This window comes from Anthonomus grandis, chromosome 9 (genome assembly GCF_022605725.1).
Source record: "Anthonomus grandis grandis chromosome 9, icAntGran1.3, whole genome shotgun sequence".
In the NCBI taxonomy this organism is placed as follows: Eukaryota; Metazoa; Arthropoda; class Insecta; order Coleoptera; family Curculionidae; genus Anthonomus; species Anthonomus grandis.
This window is the reverse complement of record NC_065554.1, coordinates 7769361-7786898: the sequence shown is the minus strand read 5'-3', so window position 1 is coordinate 7786898 and position 17538 is coordinate 7769361. Positions and strand designations below refer to the sequence as shown.

The 17538-nt window shown below is 32.9% G+C and overlaps 1 protein-coding gene across 3 annotated transcripts in view; it reads left to right on the top strand.

The window, feature by feature from the left end:
• The window catches only part of LOC126740509 (homeobox protein OTX1-like), a 102871-nt gene that overhangs the window by 54593 nt on the left and 30740 nt on the right, over positions 1 to 17538 (top strand). For 2 of the 3 annotated variants that reach the window (XM_050446573.1, XM_050446571.1), the window contains exons 3-4: positions 561 to 733; positions 12144 to 12295. In XM_050446573.1, the coding sequence (XP_050302530.1) occupies positions 631 to 733; positions 12144 to 12295 (255 nt within the window). In that variant the 5' untranslated portion in view covers positions 561 to 630. The remainder of the gene's footprint in view (positions 1 to 560; positions 734 to 12143; positions 12296 to 17538) is intronic. The other variant, XM_050446572.1, reaches the window with a different exon arrangement.

Genomic DNA, 17538 nt, shown 5'->3' with positions numbered 1-17538 from the left:
TGACGTATCTATTTTTGTGTCTAATCAAAAAAATAAAATATTTTTTCTCTATTTTATATAGATCTAGGTACAGTCTTACTTCAAATTTGATTTCAAACCTAATTAAATGTCTTAATACTAAAACGGTTGCAAAAATCAAAACAAAAGTATCGGTGCCCATTAGAGCAAATTAATGCGATTTCAATCGTTCACTTTTTGAGGCTTATAAAGGGCGGGGGTGCCCTCCTTATACTTTCCCCCGGGCTTTGTTAACGGCCAAACGGAGGGTGGCAATCGAATAAGGAAGGCAACAAGGGAAGAGCAAACTGCGATACTTTGAAGTTGATAAGTTTAATAATGGCCCATTAGCCAGATTGCCAGATAAAATTAGTCGTAAGGACTGATTGTTTGATATTGTCAATTAGTCTGATTTGCCGTTTGTAGTTTAAAGTGCTGAGATATGCAGCGGGATAAGAGGATCAACTGGTGATGTGCTCTCATTTAAATATTACGTGTTTGATGACAGAAGAAGTTTTTTAATGAGTTTGAATCATTCAAATTTAAACGTGATTTTCTTTCAGATGCAGCCCCGACAACGATCTGTCGTTTACCTGTTTTGGAAGTACTGGCGGCGGAAATACGAGCAGTACCATGGCATACAAGTCAGCATTGTATCCCATGCCAGGATTGGGCCTTCATGGGTTACCGGTGGACTCGTTGCATCCATCCATGGCGGGGTATCCAGGAGGTATGTGTAGGTACCATTTTTTATGTATTTATTTATTTTAGAAATTTTTACTGTAAAAGTCATGGAACCTAGATTAGAACTATGTATCAAGTAATAAATGAACTGGGACTGGAAATGACGGATCATTACATTTGGTTTTAAATAACTGGAATATAATAACTTTAAAGAAATGTTGATTTTTTTAACAAACGTTTTAAAGTATTGTTCGTCTTCTTCTTCCATTGCCTTATCTGTTTCGGATGTTAGTTAGCAATATGGTTATGTTGGCTTTGTTTACACTGACTACAGTTTGGTCGATGTTAGTCCAAACCATTATCATAGAATACGAACAAACAAAAATGTAAGTATCCAAATGTCTAATATTTTAAAAATCATAAGCCAACAGCTAATAAGGAGGTATAATTTTTGATTTTTGGCTTTCTTTTGAATCGCACAGTAAGGGGGAAACTTGAGCAGGGTTATCTGCGACTAAAACATATTTATTCTCTTAAAAAAATACCTGTCATCTAAAGTTAAGTACTTTTTATGTAACACGGTAATTATTTCTACCTTTATTTGATTATGGAGACATTATTTACTACGGCTTCCTCACGGCGGCATATTTTAATTCAATAAAAAAATCTCGAGCTCTACAGTACTCTTTGAATATTCCATTTGAATGGCACTTAACTCCAGTCTTAAAAGACAATGGAATTTTATCTAAGTTTAATAGACGTAAATATAATATATTTTAATATATCTATAGAACTTTAAACACTGGAAAGCTAACTTATCTAAGGGCTCTCTTTGTTTCTGCTCAACATTCCCATTTGACTAGAAATAAGGACGTTGTTATACAGCGACATTCTACGGCATCTTTTCAAAAAGCTATTAGATTTTTTGCTGTTCAAATGTGGAACCTTGTGGTTGTCCTATATAATCTTTTTCTTAAAATAATGAAGTTGAATGTTGATGCATAGTATGTTTGGTGTTGTGTACTTTTAGTTAATTAACTCAGTTTCGTACCCCTTTTTAATGTTCTATTTCATTGATAAGTTAAGTAGGTATATTTGATTGCAGGTATTATAGTATAGGTTAATTTACTTTTTCACATACCAATTTAAATAATAATAAATCAAATGTATTTTTTCATTTTTGTGAAACATTGCGTCGTCTGCATCGTTCCTCTTGGCCCTAAACCTGTACTCAGTCTACAGTACTATTATCTAATGGTTACAAATCAATACCGCTCGTGGGTGGGAATAGACTGAAATATCTTCTTTTGTGCTTTGTCTTAGTTTTCGTTTTTTAGGTTGTAGGGTCATTCCGCCGTCATGTTATGTCACCGATTTATCTTCGTGATGATTTGGTGTATAAAATGTTCCTTATTTGTCTAAGTAAATTTTGTAATATCTTTTGTATGTCTTTGTATTATGTTTTGTATCTGTGTCATGTTATGTATTTTTTGTGTTTTGAGCAAATAAAAAACTATTGAATTTGCATATGCATATGTGACTTTTCCTTCGACTATTAAATGTATTGGGCGGTATTTACCTCATGATATGTCCGAAGAGTTCAAGCTTCTATTTTTTTACGGTAGAAATTATTTTTTTGCTTTTGCTTATGCTCTGCGTCACTTCAACGTTGGTGATGTAGTCAGTTCAGGTCCAAACAGAAGTGGCGAAAAAACGCATCTCTGTCATACAACCTTTTTAATATTTATCTTTCCACTGTATAAGTTGCCCATCTTTAACTTAGCACTTTGATTTCAACAGTAACTGGTTACTGTGCGCAGATCTTTGCCATAAATAGGAGTTTTCCTAAGCATGTCTATGAGTTTATTATATTTTACATTATCAAACGCCTTGGAAGTCAATGAAGCACAAGCGACCGTCCGTTCTTGTGGATGTCTCTGCATCTTTGGATCAAAACTTGCAGTCTGAAGATCGCTTTTCTCATAGCCAATGTACCCTGAAATCTAAAAATTGTCACTTCGATACATTTGCTTCGCATTAGTTTTTTTTGTTGTATGACTTTGGTCGAGACTTTGGTAAAATGTTTTATCAGGTTTATTAATAAGTTGATCACTGTGTTTTGCGCTTGATGTTTTAGGTATGGCTACAAAGTTTGATTGTACTTTCTCCTCTTGACGAAAACAAAGAAAAACACAAAGTCACGGTCTCACCGCATATAATCACAGGCTACACGTGTTCCGCTCTAGTTAGAGCATCATCAGGCCTAAAATTAAAAATATTACTTAAACAAAAATAAAAACTTACATAAAAACACTAAAAAACCGTTAAAAGCCATCCACATACTTCACAGTGCATAAATAAACAATAATTTTAAGGTTATAATTGTACAAAACAAAAAGTAAAAAATTAAAAAGTGGAACACAAACAACATACTCATCGAGAATGAAACCCGGTACCACAAGTATGGGTGTAAAACCTATCGACTATACAGACCTAATGCTAAACAACTTAACAAGTTAACCAAAGTTAGCTGAAGAAAATTACTAAAAGGAAAATGTTTAAAAAGTACTTAGTAAAATTAAATTGTTAAAAACTAAATTAGGTTCAAAAGTAAATACGTCATTCACACACACGAGAACAGTAATTTCCATTTTCTCCAGAAGGTCAAGCTTCTTACCTTTAGGGCATTCATGAAGCATTTCAGGTCCCATCCCTGGAAAAAATTATTGTTGAGATGAGGCCGGCAAATGGTTAGCAACCGCTGATTTGGTATCACTGACTTGGTATTTTTATATTTTTCAAAAAGCGCTACGTAAGTAACTTTAATGTATGTAGAGATTTTTCTTCCAGATTGGCCAATGATACTGCATTGCAATCGCCACATTTTAAGGAATACCCCCCCTCCCCCCCGATTAGATTTGGAAAGAACGCTTGCTTTGTCTACTGCACTGACCGATTGGTTTTTTAAATTATTGACTGTCTTAAAAGCGATTTTTACATTTAGAGATTTAAAAAATCTCGCTAAATTTAAGGAGATTGAACCAAAAAAGGACAAGGATCAATTTATATTTATTTAAAAAATTTTAAAAGTTTTGTCTATCAAATAAAGGGGAAATCCGTTGTTGAGAGCAATATGTTTTATAATATTCAGTTCTTTAGCGAAAGCTTCTTTTGACAAGGGAATATTAATAACAATCTATAGAAAAATTCATTGAAGTCGGCAAATTTGTATGAGTAGGGAGAATTTGAAGAGTACTTAATTACATTATCAGTAGTGGTGGGCTTACGATATATTTCAAAAATAAGTTTATTGTTGCATTTCTTAATTACAAGGTCAAGAAAAGACAAAATACCAACTCTTTCTTCTTCGATGGTGAATGAAATGTTTGGGTGTAAGGAATTTACAAAAATAAGAAAATTTGGAAGGTGTTCCTCCCTGCCATTCCAGATTATAAAGATGTCATCCACATACCTCTTATATACCGTGAGACAATTTCTAAACCTACCCTCAACTATTTCTCGTTCTATATGATTCATGAAAATCTCGCTTAGGAGAGGGAAAAGACAAAGGCTCCTCTTTAATTATTTATTATTCATTATACCTCAAGTAAATTATTGTATTTAAAACTTATTGAACTTAAATTAAATTAAGTATATCGAACGGTATTATTACAGATTTGAGTTCATATTTCTTTTAAATACGTGAATAAGTCTATTTTCTTCTTCTTTTCAATTTTTGAGCGTGTGAGATAAAAATTTCTAAATTGATTTTTGCTATAAGTGACGTAATACCCAATATAATAAGTAACTCATTAACGACTCCTCTTATCATTAAAGGTGTTAAGAAGACAAGTCAGAACATCGATGAAGTGATAATCCATTTCGCATAGCAGTTTTATGATCTGTATGTTGTCTGCAGGTGGTGTTTTAACGTTTTGTGCGATGAAATGGCTTTTTCAGCTTCAGACCTTAGTATTTCGTATCTTATTCTTCTGTTACTCTGCGTTCATCGTAAAAAAGTCATTCTACGGAGACTTTCCATGTGTCAGTGAGCTAGAAATTCATCTAAGTTAAGGTTTCCGTCTGGATCTATTAGTCTCACGAAGGAATTATTGGTATTCCTTTTAGTTGTTAACTTTTTGATCTTTTTTACATGTTTTGGTAGTCATATCTTTTCAGTATAATAAGTTCTCTATTTCCCCGCATTTTTCCTTCAGCCAGCATTCCTTTGCTTCCTTTATTTTCGTTTTTATGTTGCGAATTATTTTTTGGTGCTTCGTTTGACTTTTGCATTTATGTTGTCTTTTTGCCTCTTCATTCCTTCTTCGTTACGTGATCCTGTAACAGAAATCTCTTGTTTTCACTTTAGAAAGAAAGAAAGAAAATGTGCTATATTACGTAAGAATAATCTTGTGTACAAGCATCCTACAAGCTAAAAAAACAAAACACAAATACAATTTCAAAAATTGACAAAACAATGAACAAAATTAAACACAAAAAGACAAAACTATTTGAACATACTTAAATTAAAGATAACTAAATAAAACAATCAATTACTAAATAAAGGTAAACTTATTGACAAAACTAGAGAAGAAAAAAGGAAAAAAAGAAAACTTTCCAACATGTCCAAGGTTAAAACCTATCATTAAAAAAGTCATCCAGGTTATAATATGCCTTAGACAATAAAAGCGACTTTAATTCTCTTTTAAATTTCTTAATATCCGATATATGTCTAACACACAGAGGAACATGATTGTAAATTTTTTTACTTATGTAAATTAATGAGTTTTTGGTAAGGGAAGACGTAGGAATAGGTAGGGGAACATCATTTACACGACGAGTCAAATGGCCAGTGTCAGAGGGTAGTTTGGGAATTTTGTGAATAAGAGCAGCTGTTTCTAAGATAAAGAGTGAAAAAAGAGTTAGGATTTTTTCAGAAATGAAGAGGGGTTTGCAAGAATCTCTTAACTTAGCAGAACACAGGTATCTAACTGCTTTTTTTTGAATAACAAAGATAATGTTAAGTAGCCCCTTATTGGTTAAACCCCAAAAAGGCAAGCCATACCGAATATGAGATTCAATAAGTGAAAAGTACACTGAACGTGCAACCACCCCTCCCAGTTCTTGTTTTGCCATTCTTACTGCGAAACATCCAGAAGATAATTTCCCAGCTAAATGTAAAATATGATCTTCAAACCGAAGGCGACCATCAATGGTAATTCCTAGGAACTTGCAGCACTCTTTATTCTGCAAGAGGGAATTTTCGTCAAACATCAGACCCTGAACATCGCACTTAAACCCCATAATAGACGTCTTTCTTACATTAAACACGAGCCTGTTGGAAGCACACCACCCTGATAAAATCTGAAGGTCTTCAAGGATACAAGTCTTAATATAGTCAGAATTTTTATGGCTCCATAGTATGGTGGTATCATCAGCAAACTGAACCACCTTGCCCTGCAGTTTCAATGAACTCAAGTCATCCACATACAGTAAAAATAACAGTGGTCCTAACACTGAACCCTGGGGAACGCCGCATTTTAGGGATCTAGAAGCAGACAAACGCCCAGACACTGAAACCTTCTGAGTACGATTTGATAGATAGGACTCAAGCCATCGCAATGCTACGCCTCTAAAACCATATTTATCGAGCTTAGATAACAGTATTCCATGATCCACACAGTCAAATGCTTTGGATAGATCACAAAACACTGCCGCCGATGACTCTCCAGAATTCAAGGACACATAGACGCTCTCCAAAAAGCTAAAAACAGCATCATGAGTCCCTTTACCGGCTTGAAATCCAAACTGATTTGCAGACAAAATGCCATTATGATGTAAAAAGGACAAAATTCTGCTTTTTGCAAGTTTTTCAACTATCTTAGAGAGGGTAGACAAAATAGAAATGGGACGGAAATTACAAGGCTGATCCAGCTCTCCACCCTTATGAAGAGGGATAACCACTGCCTCTTTTAAACATGAAGGAAAAATGCCATTATGTAAAGAATTGTTTATGGCAGAAACTAAAGCATTTAAGGCTGAATCAGGCAAAAAGAGTAACAACCTCGAAGATATCCCATCAGCTCCAGATGATTTATGGTTTTTTAGGCGTTTGATTTCATTTTTTACTTCGGTAAGTTCGACAGGATGAAAGAAAAATGAATGCTCAACCGACATTTGTTGAAGATAGTGTAAGGGATCAATGTTACTACGAATGCCCTTGAGCAAGATATTAGGTATGTCACAATAATAGTTGTTTAAAATGTCAGGTCTTAACTCCGGTTCCGATTCTTTTCTATGGCAATGTCTAAAATCATTAATAATCGACCAACACTCTCTTTGCCTATTTGATGACATATTTAAGCGATCCCTATAATAATTAGATTTTGCTGCTTTAATTGTCTTTCTGTACAGACTACGGTATTTCTGATGATATACAAGGATATTTTCATTTGTGGTATATTTGCACAATTTAGTCAAAAAACGGAGGTTTTTAGCAGAAATTCTAAGGCCTCTTGTAACCCATGGTTTTCGTTTCTTAGTTTTAAGCCTCATTTTAGGAAAGCACTGATTGATCTTATGACACAGAACTTGAAAAAATAAAGTAAGTGGGTCAGAAGCCGTTTCAAGTGCATTCCAATTTACCGAAGCTGTAGCAGCAGAAAAAGCATTGAAATTTCTCCTGCTGAAAATTCTTCCCATATAATGAGATGAAGATGATACAGTATTATATGGCATTTTAGCAAGAATAGCTTCATGGTCGGAAATACCAGATGGGAGTACTGTGCATGAAACGTCAACAAAATTTGTACAGAAATAGTCAATTGTAGTTGCAGATGAAGAAGTTATTCGTGTGGGAGAAAGAACGTGCATTTTCAAGTCGTAAGAATTTAAAATACTTTAACAGTAAGGATTTCTCCTAATGTTTAGTTTGGTTTTCTTCTTTTTTTTACGTTTTAGTTTAATTACCAGCTTACCTACTACGGGGCTCTGATCCAGTTGAGCATTAGCCCTGAAATAGGTTTTCACTTATGTGATTATTTCTGAATCTGTAAATTTGAATTCTGATATGACGATGAAGTCGATCTATTTTTTTTTTTATTTATTTCTTTCAAGTCTGCTGGCGACTTTCAGGTGTAAAGTCTGCAAAGAGCAGTTCAAAAAAAGTATCACTTATCAACAGTTTTTGTTTCTGACAGAAGTGTATGTGACGTTCGTCGCACTCATTCCCATTTCCCAAACTGTGTCCGTCAACAATGTTTGACACCTTATTTCTGTTGACTTTAGCATTGAAGTCGCTCATTATAAATGTCACTTCATTTCTGTTGGTCATCCTTATAAAGTTGTTGGTAAAATTCTTCCACAGTCTCGTCATATTTATCTGCTGTTGGTGCATATACTTGTATGATATTTAGATCGGGTGGATACGCCTTCAGTTGAAGTAACGACATTTTATCTGAGAAGGGAGTGTAAATGCTTTTATTGCACTTTTTAAGGATGGGAAAATGATTACGTCTACTTCCTTCGTGCATGCCTTGGTGGCATAGGAATTTCGAAAACCGTAAGAGTTACAGGGTCGATTAAATGGAGGCAAAGTTGCGCAATTTGGAGTTTAATAAAATGACGTTTAAAAAATTGTAAAATTCCGGATACTTCTGGAGATATCCAAAAAAAAAAAAACAAAATTTGTCAAAATCGTTTTTACCTTCTCTCGACTTTTTTTAAGGAGATATCGGAAAATTGAAAACAGTTTTTCATTGCCACTTTTTATGCCCTATAACCGGGTTTCTCACTGACTTCTAGTATATTAATGTTTTAGTAGTTTTTCCATCTTTTTGATGATATTGTGCGCTCCACCGCTTTCCTAAGGTCTTCCGGAGGCTTGGGGCCATTTCTACTTTGACACTTGATATGTTTGCTATATTAGAGATATCTTATAGATCTTTAATGCAGTAGTTTCCCATTGCTTTCCGCACCTCCATGCCGTTCATCAGTCTTGATTTATCCGTCTTTAGAAGTATATTTTTGCCTCCAAAACAAAAGGTTGCCTTACCACTTGTCAATTTGGCCACTCGAAACTGTTGACCGATAAGTGGGAGACTACTTATACTGGTAGTCATTCGGTGAAATTTTTGACATATCTGTCTACCGTTCCTAGTTTAGTCTGCAGACCAATGCAATTCCCTGGGGTGCGGCACTAAGAGCCATAAGTAAGAATTACGAGTCTTATGGTATCAAGAGCCAGCGTCCGTCTATAACGCTCGATGTGGTCGTTCTAATAAAAGGTGCTACCTCTATAACACTACCCTATAGCCTTGTAGTTAAAGTATTACAAAAATACCTTTAAAAAAGTTACCTTTAAAGTATTACAAAATTTAATTATTTATTTTAAAAACCGCATATTCTATTTTACGTACTCTTGTATAAAATTTTGCTGTTGATAAAAGGCAGAAACAAAAATGTCTAAAATTAATAAAAGTGGATTTTTTTGTTAAACATTTTTTTTAAATATTTAAAGTAACTATGCAAGGTGGATGCTTGTATCGATTTAAAAAAATATAGAAATAATAAAAATTTGGTATTTGACGACTTTAGTAGTATTTGTATAGTACTTAAATTTTAATACAGGATAATTAAGAAACAAGTAAAAGTCTTTTTCTTGGAAATTAAAATCCTCTTTTTTTTAATTTTATTGTACTAGAGATTAAAAATAAAGGCAAGCCTATAAAACATTTCACAATGGGCAGTTATAGTAGCTATGGGCTAATAGGCAGCTATAATTTTTTGCTTCGAATCATTTTCAGTGTATTATTAAATATATTTTAATCTTAATATTTAATCATCTATTTTTATTCCTAAGTATGACAACAATATAAAAATCGTTCCATTGTTTTAATATTGCTAATATTTTTTTTCAGTTTTCTACTTCTTTCTTAGTTTTCCTGTTTATTATGATTTATCAAGTATTAAAAAAATATTTCAAAAGTTGACCTTCTTCTATGAGAAATCAAATCCTAATTTATTTTTAAAAAAAAACGTCAAGGAAATATATATATTTCTTGAGACTACGTAATTTTTTGATATAAAAGAAAGAACAATTTTAATTTTATTGATGAAAATTGGTTTGCAATAAAATTGAAATGCGCAATTAGGTATGAAAAAGATCTCTTATATAATTCTTTATTGTGCGATGGGATAGTAATTAGGATTTGCCTTCTTATTTTCTCCAAGAGACCACAAAAAAAATAGATATAAATATGGTGAAGACTATAATATTTAAAAAAAAATCAAAAAAAGGGAATGTAGGACTCTCCATTTGTGCATTTTTAACCAACCTGCTTGTCTAAACTTATGGAATATACAGGGTGGTCCATGTAACTTGTCAACAATATCTCGAAAACTAAACATGTATCCAGAAAATGTTTTATGTGAAGTTTGAATGGTTTCTAGGGGACCATAAAATGACGTCATTGGTTTGACCTTGAGTGGACGTCTTCAAGGTTATATGAAGGTCAAATTAATTTTTTGCATAGAAACCTGTATTTTTTTAATAGTATCTGATTTAGGATTAAAAAATAAGTAACTTTCATCTGACACTTTTTTACATGCGACTTCTTCTTTTCAAGATATTAATTCTTGATTCTTTTACCAATTTTTTTCCTTGATTATGACATTTGCCCTTGTAGGTAGTATTTGATGATCTATCAAAAGGAGTGAAAGTATCTTATGATAGAATTTTATTATCAACAGAATCGCAAACTTGAAAATAAAACGTACAAAGTTCAAATAAAAGAAAATGAAGCAAAAAAAGTCAGAAAATTATTTCAATAAATGTTCAAAGTGTTGACCTTCCACTTCTATAAATTTGTTGACTCGCTTTCTAAACGATCGATGAACAGAGTTCGAACGATCGAAACGATGGATGAACAGAGCTCCACCGCGACCTATTTTTGGCCTGTAAGGACACCATCAATAAAATAAGGTCCTATGACTTTATAATTGATGATGCCACACCAGACATTCACAGACCATGGCCGCTGATATTCTATCGCTGGAAATCACCTGGGATTTTCAACTGCCCAATAATGCATGTTATGACGATTAACTACACCATAGTCTGTAAATGAAGCTTCATCGATGAATAAGACGCGCAGAAAGAAATTGTTATTTTCATGCAACTGATTTTGGGCCCATTCACAAAACAACACTCAATTTTGGAAATCATTCCCGTAAAGCTCTTGATGTAGCGACAAGTACGGATACGGATGAAACTTGTGGCGTTTCAAAATTCTCAGGACACTTGTTTTGGAGATTCCAGAAGCAGAAGAAATTGATCGTGAGCTAACTCCATGATTATGGGCAACTGCAGCTAACACGGCAATTTCATTATTTTGACTGGTAATGCTTCTCTTTCGTGATCTGGCATTGATCATTGATCAACAATGCCTTGTCACAACAATATTGAAGAATTGCTGAACCAAAGCTATTACTGTTTCTAATGTCATTGTCAAGGAAAAAATTCGTAAAAGAATCAAGAATTAATATCTTGAAAAGGAGAGGTTGCATGTAAAAAAGTTTTAGATGAAAGTTACTTATTTTTTAACGCTAAATCAGATACTATTAAAAAAATAGAGGTTTCTATGCAAAAAAATTAAATTGACCTTCATTTGATCTTGAAGACGCCCACTCAAGGTCAAACCAATGACGTCATTTTATGGCCCCCTGGAAACCATTCAAACTTCATATGAAACATTTTCTGGATACACGTTTAGTTTTCGAGATATTGCGATGTCTCCAGTTAAATAGACCACCCTGTATATTGTCTCCTTCTTAATCCAAATATAAGCCTCAAACAGGAATTTTGATGTTTTTGAATCCGTTATTAGTAGAGTCGGAATTATTAAGACAGGATCCGTAAATCGCGTCACAATAATTTAAAGATGATAACATTAAGTGATCGTATAGCACTTTCTTAATATTCTAGCTTAAAAAATATCTCTCTAAGAAAATTGTTTGCGCAGAATATCCATGTTTCAATGTATAACTAATGTGCTCTTTGCACTTGTGGATAATTAATTACTAATCCAAGATTCTTTGCAGAGTTTTTAAAACGTATGGTGTCATTATTTAATTTTAAATTAAATAGACTGTCTAAAATATTTGATCTATATCTATCGCTGTAAAATAAAATGACTTCTAACTTATTTGGATTAATTATTTTCAGAGAGCATATTTATAATGGGCTTTAAATATTTGGGTAAATGGGTTGGTAAAAAGATATTTATAAAAGTACCTATAAGCAACATCCTCTTCCTATATTTCTTTTTCTCCGAAATCATAAAATATGAGAAACGGTGTTTTTTAAACTATTATTAAGAATACTTTTATTAATTGCAAATATTTTTAATGATTGAAACATACTTTGTTCTTCTTGTTAAAAATTATATGTTCTGACTTTCCAGGTAACCAAAGAAAGCAAAGAAGAGAAAGAACAACATTCACCAGAGCTCAGTTAGATGTGTTGGAAGCGCTGTTTTCAAAAACGCGGTATCCAGACATTTTTATGCGAGAAGAGGTGGCCTTAAAAATCAATCTGCCAGAGTCAAGAGTGCAGGTAATCATTTGAAAATACACAAACTGTTCAATGTTTAATAACTTCTGAATTTTTAAAAATGTTGTAAATCATTGGCTTTGTACAGCTGCCGCGCTTTGTACAAACAAATATTTACATACGTTTTAAGTTGAAAGCATAATACTGATTTGCACCCTAACTACATGTTTATTTAATATTTTCTTTTCAACACACAATAGTAGGTTTGTCGCTTTACAAATATAACCTTTTTCCATAGAAAACCCTAGAAATGCCTTCATCTAGCATTCTCAATAGCGAACGTTCTCATTTTCAGCATTTATATGAATTCCTTTTGTGACCATGTCGCACGACTAGACTATCGATTTTTTGTTTAGTTAGGTAACGTCGATATACAATTAAACCATCTTATGTTCTATATAATAATCTGATTTTTTTATTTTAAGGAAATACTGTTTATATGTAAAGTATAAAAATATTACTGTTTATGTGTAAAGTATAAAAGGTTTATGAATGGTGTGAAGTTAACAGACTACCAATTATTTATTTATTTATGCAATCTACAGACACAAAGTCCATTAAATTATGACAGTTGGTCGTTCATGACTAATAAGCATAGTAAGTAAGCACTACATATTACAAAATTTAAAAAAATAGATTCTCTGCCCCCCCCCCCAGATAAAACATTAGGTAACTTAAAAAAAAACTTTAAAATATTCTACAATAGATCTATTTTTTTTTAAATTTCCTAAATGGTTCGTAAAATATGTCAATATGAAATAGTAGGTTGGCGGCACTGGACTTTCGAAAAATTGGCGACTTTTTACCTAAATTGGTATTTGTTTTTTTTACATAAAAAGTTCCTAAATCTCTATTGTAATGAATATTTACCGTTAACAGCAGTTTTTCGAGATGAAATGAACAATCGATATTATTATGAAGGATCTTATGTGTAAACAACAAGCAGGCCACTGTTCTTCTTGAAGTAAGTTTTTTTAAATTAAATTCTGTCAAAACGTTTTCATAAGATATTTCCATCAGATACACAACATGTTTTTTATAGTACAAATACCGCAAAAACCTTTTTTGAACTTTTTCCAACATTTGTTCGTAAACCGAATAGAATGGACACCAAACAATCGAGGCATATTCCAATATGCTGCGAACATAGACATTATAGAGAGTAGTAGGGTAGAGTGCTTCAAGAGTGCGCACTTAAGGTTTAATCAGGTAAAAAATCCAAACGAATTGCGTTGAAAATATATATTTTTTTATTTATGACTGTTGATACTTAAACAACAAAATAAGGTATAATTCGCAAACTAAACATCAGTACTTCAACAGAAAAAATTACGCATTTAGTATTGTAAGAGTACGCACGCAATTTTATGAACATAGGTCACATGTATAAGATCCAGAACCCTCGTAGGCACTGCATTTTTCATGCCACCATTCAGCACACAATATGCACTCGATCCAGTCTTCTGTAACAGGTTCTTTAAATGTTTCGTTGCACCCTGGACAGCTCCACATTTTCTTATGAGGTGGTGATTTTGGCTTCTTCAAAACAGCTTTTCCATTTTTCGGTGTCTTCTTTGCCTGTCTGAGGTTCACAGCGCATTTTCTTTTTAAACTCTCTTCCGAAAGCTCTTGTGGTGGTGGTAGGTTATCGCCCATATCTAGTTTGACTATGGGTTTCGGTTTTTTTTTCTCTTTTTCTTCAATTAGTTGGTCCTTATATGGGGAGCTGGTGATAATTTCCGACTTTTTGCTTCTGCGACTTATTGATCTGAACGTAATTGATTTGGGTAATGGAGAAATTGTTGTTAATTTAATATAAGTTGATGATGTTCCAGGAGTGTTTGATAAATCAAATGTTTTGGTTTCTGGCGCTACAGCAACTGCTTGTTCCAAAGTTGAAATGATTGCAGATGTGTTGGAAACCAGCTCTGTAGGCTGAGGTGAATTTTTCTTTGTTGGTAACAAAGACAACAGTTAGACTGTCAAGAATTTTAGAAGCATTTTCAGAGGTTAATTCAGAGATTAAGTCGAAGGCCAACATTTTGAACATTTACTTGATTGATTTTATCTTTAAGCCCTTTATTTAAAATTATATTTTTTTAAATTTTTTTGTAACTTTTATTAGCCCCTGTATTGACTAGGCAAATAGTAACGATTTAAAACTTTAGGGTTATAATCCACATAAAAATACCTTCAAAATAAGGTATCACTCGACCTCCCGTTCCATTTAAAATTTTGGGGGCCCTTGTCACCCCCGCTAGGGCTTTGCCCTCAGGGGGGCGAAACTAGCAAAAAATGGTTTCCCCTTAAATCAAAAATTGACGGGTCCGAGGATTTTTTCGCAAATGTTCTGAGGGACCCAAAATAGGCTCTGTTTCGTTTTCAAATAGCCACCCTGTATATAGCATGCAACTGCTTCAATGATGTTCAGTTACGAATTGATGTTGATCTGTCTGCAATTACCTTGAATAATTTCAAATCTGTTATTTCAGATAAAATTAGATTGTTACTTGTTTAAGTATTTAATGTATTACCTACTATTAGTTTTTATTGTACCAGTTTGATATTGCTATTTGTTACATTACTGAATTTATTGTATTATTTGTCGATATTTCAATAAATGTTTTAATATTAGGATTTGTTTCCTCTTGGATAATAAAACTTTGAATTTGAATTAAAGTAAGCGCCCTTATGCACTATTGACAAATTGCATTACCATCGGCTTGAAGGGCGGCGCAGTCTGGTAGAGTGGTAATACCCAGAAAAATCTTGATATCATCGACATACGCCAGCTTTTTGCATCCCAATAAAAAAAGAAGATCACGTATGAAGATATCAAATAACAGTGGCCCCTTACCTTCAAACTGCCGACGCCCTTTAAGGAGGATTTTAATAATTTGTTAGAGAAACCCAATTGTTCAGCTGCCTTCATTAATAAAATAAATAAGTTAATCTGATCAAAGGTTTTGCGGAAATCGGTGTATATTGCATTTACCCTATCATTGAGAGCTTCGCAAACGAAATAGGAAAAAATTACAATGATTAGTCATACATGATCTTTTGGAATATAATCCATGTTGGTGAATTGATAATTTGTTTTCAACCTGCGAAAATAGGAATTTTTGTAAGATACTCTCAAACACTTGGGGAAAATTACATAATATGGAGATCCCACGATAGTTCTCAACCGACGTCGGGTTTTTGATTTTTTTAACCATCCATAAATCTGTACATACAAAATCTTTCAGAATGAATTTAAAAATATGTGCTAAAAGTATATTCAAAACACGAGAACAATCATTAACAGGCTTGAATTCCATCAGAATCAGACGTGGATTTGATTTCAGATTCTTACTGGCCATTACGACATTATCAGAAGTAATGGAAGGAATGTCTATTAACTCCGAGCAGATTAGACCAAGGGTTCGTAGATACCTTTAAATAAATTTGCAAAAGCAAATACAGTTTTAGCAGGACTATGAAAAAAATTCTATTTATAGTTCATATTAGCAGGAAATCGCGTTTGTGTTCTTTTACTATTAATAAAAGATTTAAAAAAAGGGTCGTTGTAAATATTTGTTTTAGCATTAGTGAAAAAATCTTTGTACGCTTGCTGAGATTGAGCTTTAATTAAACTACGCAAACTTCTAAACCTTTCAACAGAAAAAGGAGATCTGTCAATTGATAGATGCCGGAGAATCTTCTCTTTCTTGAAAATGTTTTTAATTATTTCTTTTGTATGCTAGGGAATAAAATTTCTGTGTGTGCTCATTTAATTTTTTTTTCTAAAAACCATTACAAACCGCTGCAGCATTGACAGACTCCGTAATAACATACCAGTCAGTAAGAAGAATTAACTCGTACAGCTCAGAAAAATTGACTTTGCGAAAAATAAAAAGTCCTAAATGCGCCTTGTTTACGGAAAGGTGACCAATTTAAGCTAATGTAACTTTAAAATTAAAATATAAGGCAGGGTGGTGCGATTCTTCAACTACCAGCAATAGTTGATTATATAGGAGGCAGTAGGCTCCAAAAATCACCTTATACAAAAACCTACATTTTGGGACATCGCATAAAAGCTGCGTCTTTTAATCTGTTAGGTAAAAATGTCTAGCTAAATTTATAAAAATAAATGACAAATTAATTAGTTAAAATAACTTGGTCCGCTAATAATATCTAATAAGTCCAATAAAATTGATAATAATAGTTTTGCTACAAAAGCATAAATAAAGAAAAAGCAGTAATAAACTAAGACATTAAAACACCATTAAGAAAACGAAATTCAAAGAACTATTAAAATATCTTTCTTCAATAAGTATTTCATTTAAGTCTTCCTCATTTGTTTCGTTCTTGAGTTCCTCCTTGAAGACTTGCTATTTATTGAGTTCTAGCCAATTCACTTCAAAATGCTGCAGCAGCTTATCAGCATCATTTATTTTCTCAGGTATCACTGAAACTGCCGATAGAAGGTTATTTGGTACAAAATTAAAAGATTTGCCCTCTTTATGAAATGGCTTAAAATATCCTTAATCGCCTCGATTACGTCTAAGGTTATTTACTACATTTTTATTATTTTTATTTAAGGGAATCATTCTTTCTCACATTTGCTGCAGCGGAAGATTTTATATCGAATACTGGAACATCTTACCCCAAAGGTTTAATTTTTCGGTAATTGTTAAAAACGTCTAGGCATTCCCGTAGTTCAATGATTGTGCCTTTTTTTCTTAATTCTTGTTCAATACGATCGAAGACTATAGGGTGGCCTGGACAGCCATCAAGCTCCCAAACATCTTTATATCGTAAACTTCGTCTTCCGATCCGTTAATTTAATTCAGCATATAGGATATACAGGGTGTTTCTTAACCTATATGCATAAACTTGGGAAATTATTGCTGACGGCAAATAATGACTAATAGTGAAAAAAAAAATTAGTAAAATAGTTTTAGTTACGGAGATAAACGACTTATTAATTAAAATTTAAAAAAAACGTTAATTCTCCAAAATAAATATTTATTTAACTATTATAATAACTGTTCGAAGTTATTTCCATGACTTTGTTACAGACCTTAAAAAGTTTAGGAGAGAACTAAAGAAATTAATCTTACCAAAAGCTTACTACAGCATTGAAGATTATTTTAACGATTCATTTTAATATTTAAAATTATTTGGTTTTGTCATGTTTATATAAAATATGCTTCTATGTACAATCAAAATCGATTCTGTATTCTGTTTTTGTCCTGTATAAC